A 17,599-nucleotide genomic window follows, 5' to 3' on the forward strand; every position below is an offset into this window, starting at 1 on the left:
GTTTGGAAGCGAATGGGAGCAGTGATATTGGGCGATAGCTGGACATAGCGGTTGGGTCGAGGGGTGGCTTTTTAAGGATATCTGTGATTGTGGCATGTTTAAAAGCAGAAAGGAAGGTACCGGATGTTAGCGATAGGTTGAAGAGGCGGATTAGGGATGGGATAAGTGTGGTGGTGAGGTTGGGGAGGAGGTGGGATGGGATGGGGTCAAATGCACAGGTTGTGAGGTGCGATTTGGAGAAGAGGTGATTAAGCTCCTCTTCAGTGATGTTGGAGAGGGAGGTTATGGGGTTTGGGCATTGGTCTGGTATACAAAGGGTTTGTGGTGGTTGAACAATGAAGACTTGCCTTATTTGGTCGATCTTATTTTTGAAGTGTGTGGCAAAGTCCTCAGCAGAGATAAGGCAGGTTGGAGGGGGCAGTGGTGGGCAGAGGATGGAGTTGAAAGTTTTGAATAACTGCTTGGGACTGTAGGATAGGGAAGATATGAGGGTTGTGAAGTAGGCCTGTTTAGCAGAGGTGAGGGCAGATTTGAAAGCAAGTGTTGCCTGTTTGAATGCAGTGAAGTCATCTTGTGAATTTGTTTTCTTCCAACGCCGCTTTGCAGCCCTGGACACTAGCCTTAGCTTTTTAGTGGTGTTATTGTGCCAGGGTTGTCTGTTGGTACGTCACATTCTGCCATGAATGAGAGGGGTGACCGTGTCAATAGCTGATGCGAGGGTGGCATTGTAGAAAGCAGTGGCACTGTCTGTGTCTTGGAGTGAAGATATGGATGCCAGTGGTAGAACAGAGTCAGAGAGCGCGTGGGTGTCTAGGTGTGCAAGGTTTCTGCGGGGGTGCGTATGTTGCTGGACATGGGTGCCAGTAGAGGAGGACAGGGATGAGAAAGTGAGTAGATGGTGGTCAGATAGAGGGAGAGGGGAGGTGGTGAAGTTAGAAAGAGAGCAGAGGCGAGTGAAGACCAGGTGTAATGTATGTCCATCTGTGTGGGTGGCTGAGGAGGACCACTGAGTAAGTCCAAAGGATGAAGTAAGGGGCAGGAGTTTGGAGTTGGAGGCTGCTGACTGAAGGGTATCAGTGAAGAGGTTAAAGTCACCCATGATGATAGTGGGGATGTCAGTTGAAATAAAGTGAAGAAGTCAGGTAGAGAATTGGTCAATGAAGGCAGTGGTCGGGCCTGGAGGTCGGTATATGACGGCCACTTGGAGGTTGGAGGGAGAGTAGATGCAGACAGAGTGAACTTCAAAAGAGGGGAGGATTAGGGAGAGAAGAGGTGGGATTGGGTTGAGGGTGCAGTTGGAAGAAAGGAGAAATTTCACCCACTCCTCCACTGTGTCTGTTGCCAGGGCGAGGCGAGTGGGTGAAGTGGAGGCCGCCATAACACAGCGCTGCAGGGGAGGCGGTGTCAGAGATTGTCAGCTAGGTTTCTGTGAGGCTGAGAAAGGCAAGATTGCGAGAAAGAGGTCATGAATCACATGATGCTTATTGCAGATAGAGCAGGCATTCCAAAGTGCTCCTGAGAGAGGGAGCAGGGGGCTGGGTGTCAATGGCACGGGTTTTAAGTTGCAAAGATTGCAGTAGTTTTTATTAGATAGGAAGGGGTAGTAATGGGGATTATGAGCTGTGGGGGTCCAGGATTGGGAGATATGTCGCCAGCAGTGAGGAGAAGCAGAGAAAGGGAGAGCAGGAGGAGAGGTTTCAATAGGACAGATTTAAGGTTGAGGACCAGTAAAGCAGAGGAAGTCAGGTGGGGAGGAAAGAGGGAAGGGGAGATGATTATTTGGTTAGAAGGTGCTGGGGTTTGGGGATAGTGAAGGAGAGTGAGGAGTAATCGAGCAAACACTGTGAAGGCATATGTAAACATGGTGAAGGAGTAGGAGGGTTAATAGAAAAGCTTGATTCAAGTAAAAAGAAGTGCTTACTCAACAAACATACCCAAAAGAGACAGGTACATAGTGTGGGGTCCTGACGCCTGCCGTGACTAACTGCTGTTGTAATAACTGCATCTTCACGATACTTTTGCTGCAGTAATACTTATGCTGCAGGGAGACACGTGCCAGACCTCAGACACATGCCCCCCTTAGGAAGCATCTAAATATCTAGGACTGAGTAGAGGCTCAGGTGAGAGGAATTGTGGGAACTGATTTGGGATAAATTAGCAATTGCCTAGCACACCAGGGAAGGTTACACAACCAAAGACACAGGGCCTGGCTACATCTATATGCTAGTAACACCTTGCACCTGATAACATCTCTACTGGCCCCAAAATGGATATACAGCAGTAAGTATTGAGTTCAATGCAACAAATGAATTTAGCAAACATTCAGTAGGCACTGTTATATGAGCGATCAAAACAGTCTTTACAGCAAGGAAGTGCAGAATGTTCCACTGCTCTAACCAAGGGGGTGCGGTTTCTTAAAGTGGCAGCTTTTCTCTACGGTCCATAGCAATGCCACCCCCTTACATTAGTGATGAGCGAGCATACTCGCCACTACTTGGTGCTCGCCCAAGCATTGCACTGCTCGAGATGCTCGGAACTCGATAAGTATTTCCAGGGTTCCTCAGCGGAAGCTTTGGACACCACTCTGCATGTTTGGTGCTCTTTAGAGAGCCAATGAACATGCAGGGATTGTCTGCCACACACTGTAATGTCACAGCCATGTTAGTTGTAGGGAGAGTTGCTGCTGAGCTAGGGAGAGATTTGTTTGTTTCTTAGTTAGTTCTCTCGGTTGGAGTCCCCCCCCACAATATATTATTCACATATCCATCTCAACTAACAGTCCTTCGGAGAACTAATCCAGCTGCATAGATATCAGTGCTAGGCAGGCAGGCAGTGTATGTGGCAGACTGCAGTGCATATAGCAAGAGGCTCCACTCCAGTTCTGTCTGCTGCTGCTGTTTTTACAGATATTTCTAGATATAGCCTCAGGTATGAGGGTCCAGGAATAATTTTTTTGGATCTTAATCCTGATTATTTGCTCAAAAAGCAATCCAGAGAACACTTTTTCTGCTCCATTTGCTTGTTGCCACTGAAGAATACAGTCAGCTCCTTTCCATATGACAGTGCTAAAAATCCATCTATTTAAAACTGTGGTTTGTCCGTCACATGGATCACATATAAGTGCGCACAAAATTCTGCCATTTCTGGTCTCCATTTAAATTTTGTTGCAGTTTGTTAGCGAAGTTATTGACACCAGTTTGCTGATAAAAATAGTTACCTACAGGCCAGCAATTTAAAACTGTAGTTAGTCCGTCTCCCAGATCACATATACAGGCCTTCAAAATTCTGCCATTTCTTGCCTCCATTTAAATTTTGTTGCAGTGTGTTAGTGACATTATTGACGGCAGTTTGCTGTTAAAAATAAATGTTGATGGTTCACACCTAGAGCTCAGTGGCAAAAAAACCCCTCATCAGTGTAGGAGGAGGAGTCCCCGCTGTGTGGCCGGGCTGGAACCAAAGTGACTGTCACCAAGGTTCCTAGGGATACTGTTTCCGGGGGACATAATTGGGGGACGGACCAGAGAGAGTTCCAGAAGGGATGAGGATGGAGCAAGTATAAAAGGGGCTGAGGATGCCAGCAGAGGGCAGTCGACGGAGCAGGAGAGAAGGAGCAAGGAAGCTAGAGGGCGCCAGAGAGCCAGAGCAAGAGTCAGAGCAAGAAGAGGAGAGCAGCCACTGGAGAGACTGAAGGGAGACGGCACAGAGCTGTCCAGCAGGGAGACACCGTCCATCCGACCGCGCTCCTCAAGGCCACCACCGCCCAACTCCAGCCTGCGGCTGCGGCCTGTCGGCTGCCGCTCCACTCCAGCCCGCGGCTACGGCCTGTCCGCTGCCGCCCGCGGCTGCCACCGCTTCACTCCAGCCCGCAGCTGTGGCCTTTCCGCTGCCGCTTCCGGCCCCCACAGCTCGGCTCTGGCCTGCGGCTGTGGCCTGTTCGCCTCCACCTGCGGCCGTCGCTGCCCATCCCCAGCTTTTGGCTGCGGCCTACACCTTGCGGTCCCTGGGCAACGCCATCCCTCCTCCGCCGGGAGGTGCAATGCAGAGGAACTCTTCAGAAGCCTGCTGTGCCCCCGCTTCACCTAGGGGTAGGAACACCCGATGTCTTCGCCAGACCAGCAGCTGAAACGCCGAAGCATCACCGACCCCCACTCTGCTGGACGTCAGAGAGGATAAATGACACATTGTAGTTAATACTTGGGACCTGTAGTCGGCCATACCGCGGCCCTATAGTGACCAGTCTTGGCCGGGTTAGTCGTGTTCGTGTTACCAGTGTATTCTTGTTTTGATCCCTGCGAGGATAACTGTTGCTAGCTTGTTTGGTTACTCTAGACAGCCCCTATAGGCATATATATATATATGTTACATCTTAAGTTCATCCTGTCTCCTGTCTCGTCACTGCATCCCGCATACCTGCAATTACTACAGCAGCTGGGATCAGGACAGAGAATGTACCAGTTCTGTAATAGGAAAAGGTTGATCATGAACAGTATATGATGCCGCGCTTGAGGGTATGTGCTAACAGAAAAAATATACAATAATGCAAGTAATCTCACAAAACATGTGAGATGAATAGAGTTGAGCGATACCATCCGATACTTCAAAGTATCGTATCGGATGGTATCGGCCGATCTTTAAAAAAAGTATCGGTATCGCCGATTCCGATACCGGAAGTCCCATTCAAGTCTATGGGACTTCCGGTATCGGAATAAGAAAAACCCTTTCCTGCCCTTGTACAGCCTCTCTGGGGTCTGTACGGGCCTTTCGGGGGGCTGTGCCGGCCTGCCAGGGGGTCTGTGCAGGCTCCGGTGGTCTGTGCCGGCCTGCCGGTGGTCTGTGCAGGCTCCGGGGGGCTGTGCCGGCCTGCCGGGGGGCTGTGCCGGCCTGCCGGGGGGCTGTGCCGGCCTGCCAGGGGGTCTGTGCAGGCTCCGGTGGTCTGTGCCGGCCTGCCGGTGGTCTGTGCAGGCTCCGGGGGGCTGTGCCGGCCTGCCGGTGGTCTGTGCAGGCTCCGGGGGTCTGTGCAGGCATCGTCCGATGGGACTACAAGTCCCATCGGGCGATGCCTGCTACCATGACAGTGATTGACACATTAGCCAATGATGGGACAGTAGTAGTCCCATCATCCGGCTAATGTGTTAAATGTAAAAAAAAAAAAAAAAAAATTACATGCTACATTCATACTACATACTACATACATGCTACATTCATACTACATACTACATACATGCTACATTCATACTACATGCAACATACATACTACATATATACTACATGCATGCTACATATATACTACATGCATGCTACATACATACTACATACATGCTACATATATACTACATACATACTACATATATACTACATGCATGCTACATATATACTACATGCATGCTACATACATACTACATATATACTACATGCATGCTACATACATACTACATGCTACATGCATGCTACATACATACTACATACATGCTACATATATACTACATACATACTACATATATACTACATGCATGCTACATATATACTACATGCATGCTACATACATACTACATATATACTACATGCATGCTACATACATACTACATGCTACATGCATGCTACATACATACTACATACATGCTACATATATACTACATACATACTACATGCATGCTACATATATACTACATGCATGCTACATACATACTACATATATACTACATGCATGCTACATACATACTACATGCTACATGCATGCTACATACATACTACATACATGCTACATATATACTACATACATACTACATATATACTACATGCATGCTACATATATACTACATGCATGCTACATATATACTACATGCATGCTACATATATACTACATGCATGCTACATATATACTACATACATACTACATATATACTACATACATGCTACATACATACTACATACATACTACATATATACTACATGCTACATACATACCACATACATACTACATACATGCTACATATATACTACATGCATGCTACATACATACTACATATATACTACATGCATGCTACATACATACTACATGCTACATGCATGCTACATACATACTACATACATACTACATGCTACATACATACCACATATATACTACATACATACAATACATTCATACAATACATACATAGACATACAGTACATATAACATAGAGTAACATACTTACCAATACTTGTCACATTGTTCCCCGAAGCCATTGTCTTTCCGGAATAAATATTAACATAACAAACCACAAAAATACTCACCCACGATCCGAAGCAGTCCACGAGTGTGTCCCACGACGATCTTGGGTAGAGAACTGCAGCATCAGATGATGCTGCCGTTCTCTACGGGCTGCAGGAATCCAATGACGGAAGGTAGGTATCCTTCCGCACTGTATTCCTCCGCCACTTAAAAAAAAAAAAGTCCCTAGTCTCACTTTATGCCATTGCTGTGTGGGAAATTCCCACACAGCAATGGCATAAAGTGAGACTAGGGACTTTTTTTTTTTTTAAGTGGCGGAGGAATACAGTGCGGAAGGATACCTACCTTCCGTCATTGGATTCCTGCAGCCCGTAGAGAACGGCAGCATCAGCTGATGCTGCAGTTCTCTACCCAAGATCGTCGTGGGACACACTCGTGGACTGCTTCGGATCGTGGGTGAGTATTTTTGTGGTTTGTTATGTTAATATTTATTCCGGAAAGACAATGGCTTCGGGGAACAATGTGACAAGTATTGGTAAGTATGTTACTCTATGTTATATGTACTGTATGTCTATGTATGTATTGTATGAATGTATTGTATGTATGTAGTATATATGTGGTATGTATGTAGCATGTAGTATGTATGTAGTATGTATGTAGCATGCATGTAGCATGTAGTATGTATGTAGCATGCATGTAGTATATATGTAGTATGTATGTAGCATGCATGTAGTATATATGTAGCATGTATGTAGTATGTATGTGGTATGTATGTAGCATGTAGTATATATGTAGCATGCATGTAGTATATATGTAGTATGTATGTAGCATGCATGTAGTATATATGTAGTATGTATGTAGCATGTATGTAGTATATATGTAGTATGTATGTAGTATATATGTAGCATGCATGTAGTATATATGTAGTATGTATGTAGTATATATGTAGCATGCATGTAGTATATATGTAGTATGTATGTAGTATATATGTAGCATGTATGTAGTATGTATGTAGCATGCATGTAGCATGTAGTATGTATGTAGCATGCATGTAGTATATATGTAGCATGCATGTAGTATATATGTAGTATGTATGTAGTATGTATGTAGCATGCATGTAGCATGTAGTATGTATGTAGCATGCATGTAGTATGTATGTAGCATGTATGTAGTATGTATGTAGTATTTTTTTTTTTTTTTTTTTTTTTAACATTTAACACATTAGCCGGATGATGGGACTACTACTGTCCCATCATTGGCTAATGTGTCAATCACTGTCATGGTAGCAGGCATCGCCCGATGGGACTTGTAGTCCCATCGGACGATGCTTGCACAGACCCCCGGACATCAGCACAGCCCCCCGGCAGGCCGGCACAGCCCCCCGGCAGGCCGGTACAGACCCCCACAGGGTGCACAGCCCCCCGGCAGGCCGGCACAGCCCCCCGGCAGGCCGGCAGAGACCCCGGGCAGTCCACACAGCCCCCCGGCAGGCCGGCACAGCCCCCCGGCAGGCCGGCAGAGACCCCGGGCAGTCCACACAGCCCCCCGGCAGGCCGGCACAGCCCCCCGGCAGGCCGGCAGAGACCCCGGGCAGTCCACACAGCCCCCCGGCAGGCCGGCACAGCCCCCCGGCAGGCCGGCAGAGACCCCCGGAAGGCCCGAAATGACGGCGCATCATGATGCGCACACACCGCGCATCATGATGACGTCAGGCCGTCAATCAACTTTGAACTTCCGATTCCGATGCCGAATTCCGATATTGAAAAAATATCGGAAGTCGGTATCGGAATTCCGATACAGCAAGTATCGGCCGATACCCGATACTTGCGGTATCGGAATGCTCAACACTAGAGATGAATAAAGGTGCAGTTCCTTTAAATATAGCTTGGTCATTTAATAGGTTGTTAAAATAGTGGGTATAAAGGATGTAGCCGGTACAAATACATTTCAACAATTTCAGGTAGAGCAATCTTAAGTGTATAAAATCACAACTGTGTGAAATTTTTGAAGGAGCGGCCCCTTTAAGTGTAGTTAGATCACTAAGTAGGGTCTCCTGGTTCCCTGCAGTGAGGAGATTTAATCCTGTACATCCTACTACTACATGGGTGAGTGTTTGACTGTATACATTATATTTTTGTCTTCCATCTGAAACTGCAGGATGGAGCGTGTCTGCATCTGCTATGTGTTTTTAATCCACTGCCTCAGCGACCCTACTTAGTGAGCGGCGATGACACCATAATTAGCATCACAATTCTGCTTCTCTGTGTTTTGAAATGCTCTGCTCACAATCAAAGAGGATGCACTGCAATCGGAGCACGATGAGATGGAGCAAGGAACCATACAGGGTGATTACACACAGCCCTGCCTCATATCATCCCATTGGGTGACAATGAGGAAGAGGAGGAGGAGGAAGAACAGGAGCTAGTTTCATGCGCTATAGACGGTACAACCTGCCCAACTATCATACCGTCTGTACAGCGTGGATGGCCTGAGGACAGGGAGGAGGAGGAGAAAGAGGAGACCATGGTTAGTCATCCTCTTGGTGAGGACACGGAAGTCTTGCCTGTTAAACTCAGCCATGCGTGCCGGACTGCTATGTTACACTGCCTTTCCCGTGACCATTGCATTCTCAAAATTTTGGGTGACAGTCATTACTGGTTGGTGACACTTCCAGACCCACGCTACAAGGATAACTTTGTAGCTCTTATTCCAGAGGCAGACAGGTCTACTAAAATGGGGCAGTACCAGAAGGCCCTTGTTGCGGAATTATTAAAAAGTCGGACAACCAAGGAGTACAGGCGAGAGAAAAAACTCCAATCCAGCAGACACAGGGGAACACTGTCAAAGTTTTGGGAGAGTTTTCTCAGACCCTCCCATCGCACAGGCCCTGAGGCGCAGGGTACTCTCACATGGAGAGCCAAGTTTGGGAAGATGATGGAGTACCTTGCTGACTGTACCAATGTCCTCTGTGCCTTATAATTATTGGATATTCAAGCTGGACATGAGGCATGAACTGGATCTATACGCCTTGGAGGGCCTGGTCTGCCCTGCCACTAGCATTTTGTCAGAGCAGGGGTTTTAAGTGCCACTGGTGTAAATATAACTGATAAGTGTATCCGCCTGTCAACTGAAAATGCTGACAGGTTGTCTCTTAGAAAAATGAAGAATTAGGCCAGACTTCTCAACACCACCGAATAATAGCAGCGTAGCATAAACTCAAATCCAGTGTCTTTTTTGGGAGATCTATTCCCATGCACCTCTTCACACCCACACATGGGCATATGCATTCTAATTTTGACTATTTGCTGTTGTCCTCCTCCTTCTCCTCATACTCATCCTCCACCACCATATCACCAGGATGACCATTGTCCGTGATGCAAAACCCACATAATTTTTTTAAAGGGTGTTTATGATGCCCTTAAATATCTTTGTTATACAGTATGTTCATAATCCGAACCAAACATTGAAATATTCGCTCATCTCTACTTAAGACAAAACCTAAGGCAGAAAGACCCACAAACAAGTAAAAATTGAAGTCAGCTGCAATAATGGCTTGGCAAAACATCGCAAGAGAGGAAATCCAGCGTTTGTGACTTCTATGGCTTCCAGACCTGATGAAGTCATTATACTGTATGTAAAAAAAACATTTTCAACAAAGTGCCCAAATAATGAAGATTTGGTCACTGCCCAAATATTTCTGGACTTAACTGTTGTGAGGCAGCGACCGGTGTTATATCCAATGGTCACCATGTCCCCCAGGATGTGAACAGTAGCATATTGATGCTGCGGGAGTGCATTGCAGTCTCAGGAATAGCTGTGATTGCAAAGTAAAATAAAAGAGTGTTGGTCTTTGGGCCAGCTATTTGTCCAAGGCAGATTTAAGAAAATCTGCTCTGGGCTTTTATTTTTTAAACGGACTACAGAATGGTTGTGGGGCGGTCCATTTCCTTTCTGGTCATGTTTTCCATGTGGCCTACAGCCACAGGTTGCTTGTAAAAAGCCCTGCAGCAGAGGGTTGGGTGTGTCAGTCTTGTTTTGCAAACCTGCAGAGCAGAAGGCTCTGTCATAGCTTCAGCCTGTTTGAAGCAATACGGAGCCAAGTAGAACCAAAAGGTCTGGCACCCCTCAGCATACACGGCGGTGCAGTCGACCATGGTAAATGGTCCTGGACTATTTTGTTTCCTGGCTGCGATCTGGAGCATCTCATTTACTTTCTGTTTTGTGAGTACTCTGACTATTAAGAGACTTTGTTTTGAATTTTCCTGGGTCACTGCCTGATCTGTCATACTGCACCGACCCTGCTGCACTACACTGAATACAGTGTATTTTAAATGGCTGCCCATAATGAAGAATGAAAATGTATTTTATGTAGATTGACTTGCTTTATATTTCTGTTTATCCTAATACTAATGCAAATGCATCAGTGTTTTTCGTATGCTACATCAAAAGCAGTGTCCTGATGAAAAGTGCCGATCATGGTCAGCAGTGCTCATTTGTTAGGGATTTTGTATGAATATGCAAGAATGTAATTGTAAGTTTTTTTTGTAATTACAAACATGCTGTATTATGCAGATATTCTTATCAAGAAATATTGGAGCAAAACCACCACGTCTTGGAGGCACCTAAACATATGTCTGCACATTGACTTGAGGATTTAATCACATAAGAATCACCAGTCTTTACATTTTATAAAATACTAAAGCACCTACCCGTAAACAGTATAAGTACTGATAAACAACAGATAGGACATAGCCCTTCCATTATGAAAACATGCACTTACACCTCTTTTGTAATAGTTTTAAAAAGACTCATCCTTCACCATCCTAACAAAGACGATGTCATGTGATCCCTGGGGAAGCCAATGCGGACACTGCTGGAACAGTGCCAGCACCGATGGGGAGTATAGGGGCTTATACTCACTTGCGAGAGACTCGCAAGATTCTTGTGCGAGTCTCTCGCATGAAAACCTGGCACTGCTGCTAGCACTCGGACCGTAGCGTGTGGCTGCATGTATTTCTATGCTGCTGCACGCTCCGGTCCCAGTGCTGGCGGCTGTGCCAGGTTTTCGTGCGAGTCTCTCACAAGTTAGTATGAGCCCTAAGGCTGTGTGCACACGCTGCGGATTAGGTGCGGATTCATCCGTGCGGATTTTGTAAAATCCGCAGGTGAAACCGCAGGTCAAAATACCTGCGGTTTTACCTGCGGATTGCTCTGCGGTTTTTCATCTCCTCAATGGAGGAGATGGCAAACCGCAGCAGAATCCGCAGAAAGAATTGACATGTTAATTCTTTCTGCGGATTGAAAACCGCAGATAATCTGCGCGGAAAATTCCGCACCGTCTGCATTGCGGCTTTTGATTCCCATAGGGAATCATGGTACTGTACACCGCAGCAAAAACTGCTGCGGGTCCGCAGCGGTCAAAACCGCTGCGGAACCGCAGCAAAATCCGCAGCGTGTGCACACACCCTAAGTGTTATTATTTTACAAGCAGGAAACTGCTGAGCAGTGGACAACTTTTAACCCCTTAATTGCTGAGCCAATTTTGACCTTCCTGACCAAGCCAAATTTTACAATTCTGACCAGTGTCACTTTTATGGGGTAATAATTCTGGAACGCTTCAACAGATCCCACTGATTCTGAGACTGTTTTTGTTTAATTGTAAAGTTCTGCGGAATATGTTGACGCTATATAAATAAAAATTATTATTATTGTCTCACGTTTTACTTCATGATAGTGGCAAAATCTATTTGATATGACTTGCTTTTATTTGTAAAAACAAAAACAGAAATTTGGAGAAAATTTAAAAAATTTTTCAATCTTTAATCTTTTTTAATTTCTGTGACCTTAAATCTGAGAGTTATTGTATGTCATGCAAAATAGTTCAGAAAAAACATTTTCCACATGTCTACTTTACATCAGCACAATTTTGGAAACATATTTTTTTTGTTCGGAACTAGTTATAAGGCTACGTGCACACGTAAGCAGATTTTACCTGAGCAAAACTTGACTCCTTCCCAGGAAATCCGCATTTTTATTTTTCGCGTTTTTGTTGCATTTTTTTGCGCGGTTTTTACGTGTTTTTTTCCGGAGCATCAACCTTCTCATTGAAATGCATATTTTTCTGCAAAATTAATGAACATGCTGCGTTTTTTTTCCGCAATACGTTTTTTTTGCGGAAAAAAACGCAACTTGTGCACAAAAATTGCAGAATGCATTCTAAGAATGGGGTGCTTAATGTATGCAATTTTTAAGCGTTTTTTTCAGGGAAAAAAATGATTAAAAATGCGAAAAAAACGCTAACGTGAGAACACAGCTTAAGGGTTAAAAGTTGACCATCGATTTCTCATTTTTCCAACAAAATTTACAAAACCATTTTTTTAGAGGATACATCAAATTTGAAGTGAGTTTGGAGGGCATATAAGACAGAAAATACCCAAATGTGACATCATTCTAATAACTGAACCCATCAAAGTACTCAAAGCCACATTAAAAAAGTTTATTAATCCTTATGATGCTTCACAGAAACTAAAGGAATGTGGAAGAAAAAAATCAAATTTAACCTTTTTCACAAAATATTTAATGTAGCTCCAAATTTGTTATTTTCACAAGGGTCACAGGAGAAAATGGACCCTAAAATTTGTTGTGCATTTTCTCCTGAGTGTGCCGATACCCCAAATGTCTGGGAAATCCACCTTTTGGGCTCACAGCAAGTCTCAGAAGGGAAGTAGCACTGTTGACATTTTGAACACAAAAATGACTGGAATCGAGAGCAGACTCCATGTCACATTTGGAGAGCCCCTGATGTGCCTAAACAGTGGAAACCCCCAACAAATAATCCCATTTTAGAAATTAGACCCCTTGAGGAATGTATCTAGATGGTTCGCAGAAATTTGTAACGTAGAGCTGTGAAAATAAAAAAAATCACATTTTGCTCACAAAAATTTACTTCTAACCCCAATATTTTCATTTTCACAAGGGTAATAAGAAAATGTAGACCCTGAAATATGTTGTGCAGTTTCTCCTGAGTACGCTGATACCCTATATGTCGGGAAACACTAATATTTGGGTGCACGACAGGCCTTGAAAGGGAAGGAGCACCGCTTGACTTTTTGAACTCAAAAACGGCTGTAATTCAGAGCACACGCCATGTCGCATTTCGAGAACTCCTGATGTGCCTAAACAATAGAAATCCCTCACAAATGGCCCCATATTACAAATTAGACCCCTTAAAGAATGTATCTAAATGTGTGTTGAGCACACTGAACCCCTAGCTGCTTCACAGAGATTTATAACGTAGAACTGTGAAAATAAAAAAAATCTAATTTTACCCATAAAGATGCACTTTTAGTCCCAATTTCTTTCACGAGGATAACAGGAGAAAATGGACCTGAAAATTTGCAATTTCTCCTGAGTACGTCGATACCCCATATGTGAAGGGAAACTACTGTTTGGGTGCATTGTAGGGCTCGGAAAGGAAGGAGTGACATTTTGGAAAGCAGACTTTGATGGAATGGTCTGTGAGCGTCATGTCGAATTTGGAGAGTCCCTGAAGTGCTTAAACAGTGAAAAACCCCTGAACGCTAACCCATTTTGGAAACTACGCAACTCAATGATCTTTTTCAGTTGTATAGTGAGCATTTTGAACTCACAGGTGCTACACAGAATTTGATAATATTAGGTCGTCATATTGAAAATTTGATTTTTTCCACAAAAATGTAGTTTTTGCTCCAAATTTTTAATTTTCACAATGGGTAATAGGAGAAAACGGAACCCAAATTTGTAGTACTATTTGTCCCGAATGTGGCTATACCCATATTTTGTCAAAAACTTTTGTTTGGGCACATGGCAGGGCTTAGAAAGGAAAGCACTATTTTGCCTGGGATAGATTTTTAATGCTATGGCACATTTATTGAATCCCTTACATGTGAACACAGCAGAAAGCTCCCACAAGTGACCCCATTTTGGAATATAGACCCCCTCAAGGTATTCATCTAGGGATGTAGTGAGTATTTTGAACCCACAGTTCTCTCACAGAATATTATAATATTGAGATGTGGAAATATAACATTTTAGTGGTAAAAATGTAATTTTTGTATTTGCTGCAAATTTGTCCGGTACACAAGGGTTAATAGGTGAAACTAGACCACATAAATAAAGTGAATTCTCTCCAATACAGTAATGCCAAACATGTGGCCTGTTACTGTGGTTTAGGCACAGTGGGACTCAGAAGGAGGGGGCATTTGGATTTGGGAGATTAGAATTTACTGGGTTTATTTGAGGGGGCGGGAACCATGTCTCTTTTCCAGAGTCTTTGTTCTAGTTTTAGCAGTAATGTGGGAATCCCATATAGTTCCAGTGATGGATGACGGACCTGAGTAGGGGCGGGTTTTATATTGGATAAATTAGGGATTTTGTTGGTAACAATTTGGGGTACCTTATATTTTTCGATCGCTTTCAGAATAAGGCTGGGATCACATTCTTGTGTTCTGCTCTGAGCACTTACATAGGGGTTTCTGTATAAATCCCTCAAAAATGTGATTCAGATGAAACCCACAACGGAACCACGCACCATCCATGAGGCAGATGGAGACACTTCATACTCCACTTGGCATTTGCTCTAAAAAGATGCCTAAAATGATGGAATATCACTGATACACAGACTAGTCCAAAGTGACTCCATCTCCGCATAAGTGAGTGGTTCTGTCTGGGGTTTTCTCTGAATCATGGTTTTGGGGAATTTACACGGAAACCCCGGCATAAGCACTCAGCGGAGAGCACAAGATAAATGTGAGCCAAGCCTTATTCTGATTTTTGAGGGTAGAATGAACAAATAAACAGCAGTAGAAGAATGGTTCTTTTTATTATTTTTGCGCGGTTCACCGTGCGGTATAAGGGATAAAGAGGGTCAGTGCTATTATAGCAATAACAGATTTATGTAGTTTTTTTTAGGTTTTGCTGCTATCACACAGTAAAAATATCTTTTTATTAAAAGTAGTTTTTTGTCGCCATATTCTGAAAGCTGTAACTTTTTTATGTTTTGGCGAGCAGAGTTGTACAAGGGCTAATTTTTTGTAGGAAGAATTGCAGATCTTTTTGGTACAATTTTGGGTCACATATTGTGTTTTGATTGCTTTTTTTCGAGATTTATCAGACACAGAATGAACATGACCCAGCAATTCAGTTATTGTTTTTACTTTTATTCTTTTTTTGAGCCGTTCACCATGCGGTGAAAGTGATTGATTTGTTCAGCAGGTCGGTACAATTAGTGATATCAGATTTATAATTTTTTTTTATCCTTTGCTATTTTTACAGACTAAAAATAATATTTGACAAAAATGAATTTGTTTTTGCATCATCATATTCTGAGAGCTGTAACTTTATTTTTTTGCAGAATAAGTCATATTAGGGATTGTTTCTTGTGGGATGGTTTGGCATTTTCATTTATATAATTTTTCTTCACATATGACTTGTGCATGGGACTGTCAATGACTGACTGTCACAGCCTGTGAGACTCAGCCTATCAGTGGATCTCACAGGCCACCATTCCCTGGGGTCGTCGTCACATGACCTCAGGGTACCATGGTAACCACCAGGACCCATGATTCTCATAGCAGGGGTCCAATGCTTACCCTAAAGAGGTCTTGTAACCCCATTGCAGGAACTTAAATACTGGTGTCACAATGGTCAGCAGTATTTAAGGGCTTAATCCACCCCAATCAGTTGCAAAAAAATGGGGCTGATAATACAGGATGTCAGCTGTCAAGTACAGGTGACAACCGTGGGAATCGACTTAGCCTGAGAATACAACTAAGAATAGAACAGGCGAAGGCAGCACTCCAAAATTCCAATCTAAACTAGACTTAGGTGAGGGCTACAGGGCAACGATGGCAGTGATAGCCATCAATTAAAGAAAAAATGCAAATATATTTACATTAATGATTCACAGAATTATAGGAAAGCGCATACACATGAAATAAATGCATTTTCGAACCTAAACATTGTTAAGTGTTTAATTTATTATTGAAGCTCTATTGAAGAACCACAGCATGTTTGTAACTTAGATGAATAAGACTTGAACTACTCAGCAACTTTTGCCATGAGAGTCGTTGCACAATCGAAGTTTCTTTGATTCCACTGCTATATCGTACATGGTCAAAAAAGAAGAAAAAAGGAGTACTATACATAAAACTGTGAAAAAATTATGTTTTTATTTATTAAAAGTACATATATGTAATTCCTAAAATACAATTAATACAAAATATAACCCTAGCTAATGTAGTGTTATCCAGAGCAGATTACAGGCGATTGTTATCTTAACAGTACAAAATAATAATAATTATATTCAATGTTGTAGCCACCAATAGTGACCATAGATTAAAAAAAAATGCAATGGCTTTGCATATATATCTAGGGACCAGCCCTCAGTGTGCAGCCACCAAACTGCCAAATAAAACCAAGTTGATCGAATACTTTTTAGTGCTTACCCATGTAGTATGGTGTCTGGTTGCTCTGGAGCCACATGTCACCCCTGACGCGCGTTTCGCTTTGGTCGCATTGCAATATCTACACTAATGTACAATCAAGTTACAAAAAATTCTTACTGAGTCTGATTTTTGTTACTTGCCTTTTAGAATAATATGCAGGGTTCACGATTAAAATCAATGTAAAAATAAAGCTACATCTATTATTCTAATTGTGGAACACTTAAAGCACTTATGTGATTATAAAACTAAAGTACATTGATCACTATGCATAATAGTAAAGTAGCAAATCAAATAAAAAAATTGTCAAAATCACATTTGTAGTTTAAAAATATATTAAAACTTAGCAAAATAAATATATGGATATAAATTCTCTCAGCAGTACATAAGATTACTAAACTGATTAGAAATTCTGCTCTACAATATAAATTAGTTAATTTTACTTAGCATACTTACCACCTCCATAGGTCTGACATAAATAAGGAAATCTCCATACATTTCCTAATCCAACTGCAAATCCAATGCATGTCAAGAGATACTGGACTTTGTTATCCCATTTGGGTCTCTCCAGGATATTTGAGACATTTACAATGCCACTATTAGCCATAGTTTGAATAAGTCAAAAATTTCAGGCTTCTGGCAAGGTTAATGCCTGTGATAATGTGCCAGAGGTTTTATCACTTAGGAAGACATTGTGTACCCAATTTGAGTAATTTGGATAGGCTTAAAAAAACAACAGTCTTGAAAATGTGTAGCAAATGTAATTTATGAATGACAATGAGTTTTGTTTAACATTTGCTGAGAAAAGTAGCTAGTCGGGTAGGTTAATTTGTAACTAATATTAAAGGATTTTCTGTGCTTTATTGTCTTGACTAAACATAAAATCCATCAAAGGAAAAAATCATTT

At 42.8% G+C, this 17,599-nt stretch overlaps 1 protein-coding gene across 1 annotated transcript in view; it reads right to left on the bottom strand.

Annotated features, from left to right (window-relative positions):
- LOC141099802 (sodium-dependent neutral amino acid transporter B(0)AT3-like) overlaps positions 1–17,299 on the bottom strand; it is a 1,161,745-nt gene extending 1,144,446 nt beyond the window's left edge. The window contains exon 1 of the mRNA XM_073587870.1: positions 17,149–17,299. Coding sequence (XP_073443971.1) covers positions 17,149–17,299 — 151 coding nt within the window. The remainder of the gene's footprint in view (positions 1–17,148) is intronic.
- Between the last annotated feature and the right edge of the window lie 300 nt (positions 17,300–17,599).

Source organism: Dendrobates tinctorius, unplaced genomic scaffold (genome assembly GCF_039654945.1).
Source record: "Dendrobates tinctorius isolate UK_male_01 unplaced genomic scaffold, ASM3965494v1 ptg000102l, whole genome shotgun sequence".
Taxonomy (NCBI): domain Eukaryota; kingdom Metazoa; phylum Chordata; class Amphibia; order Anura; family Dendrobatidae; genus Dendrobates; species Dendrobates tinctorius.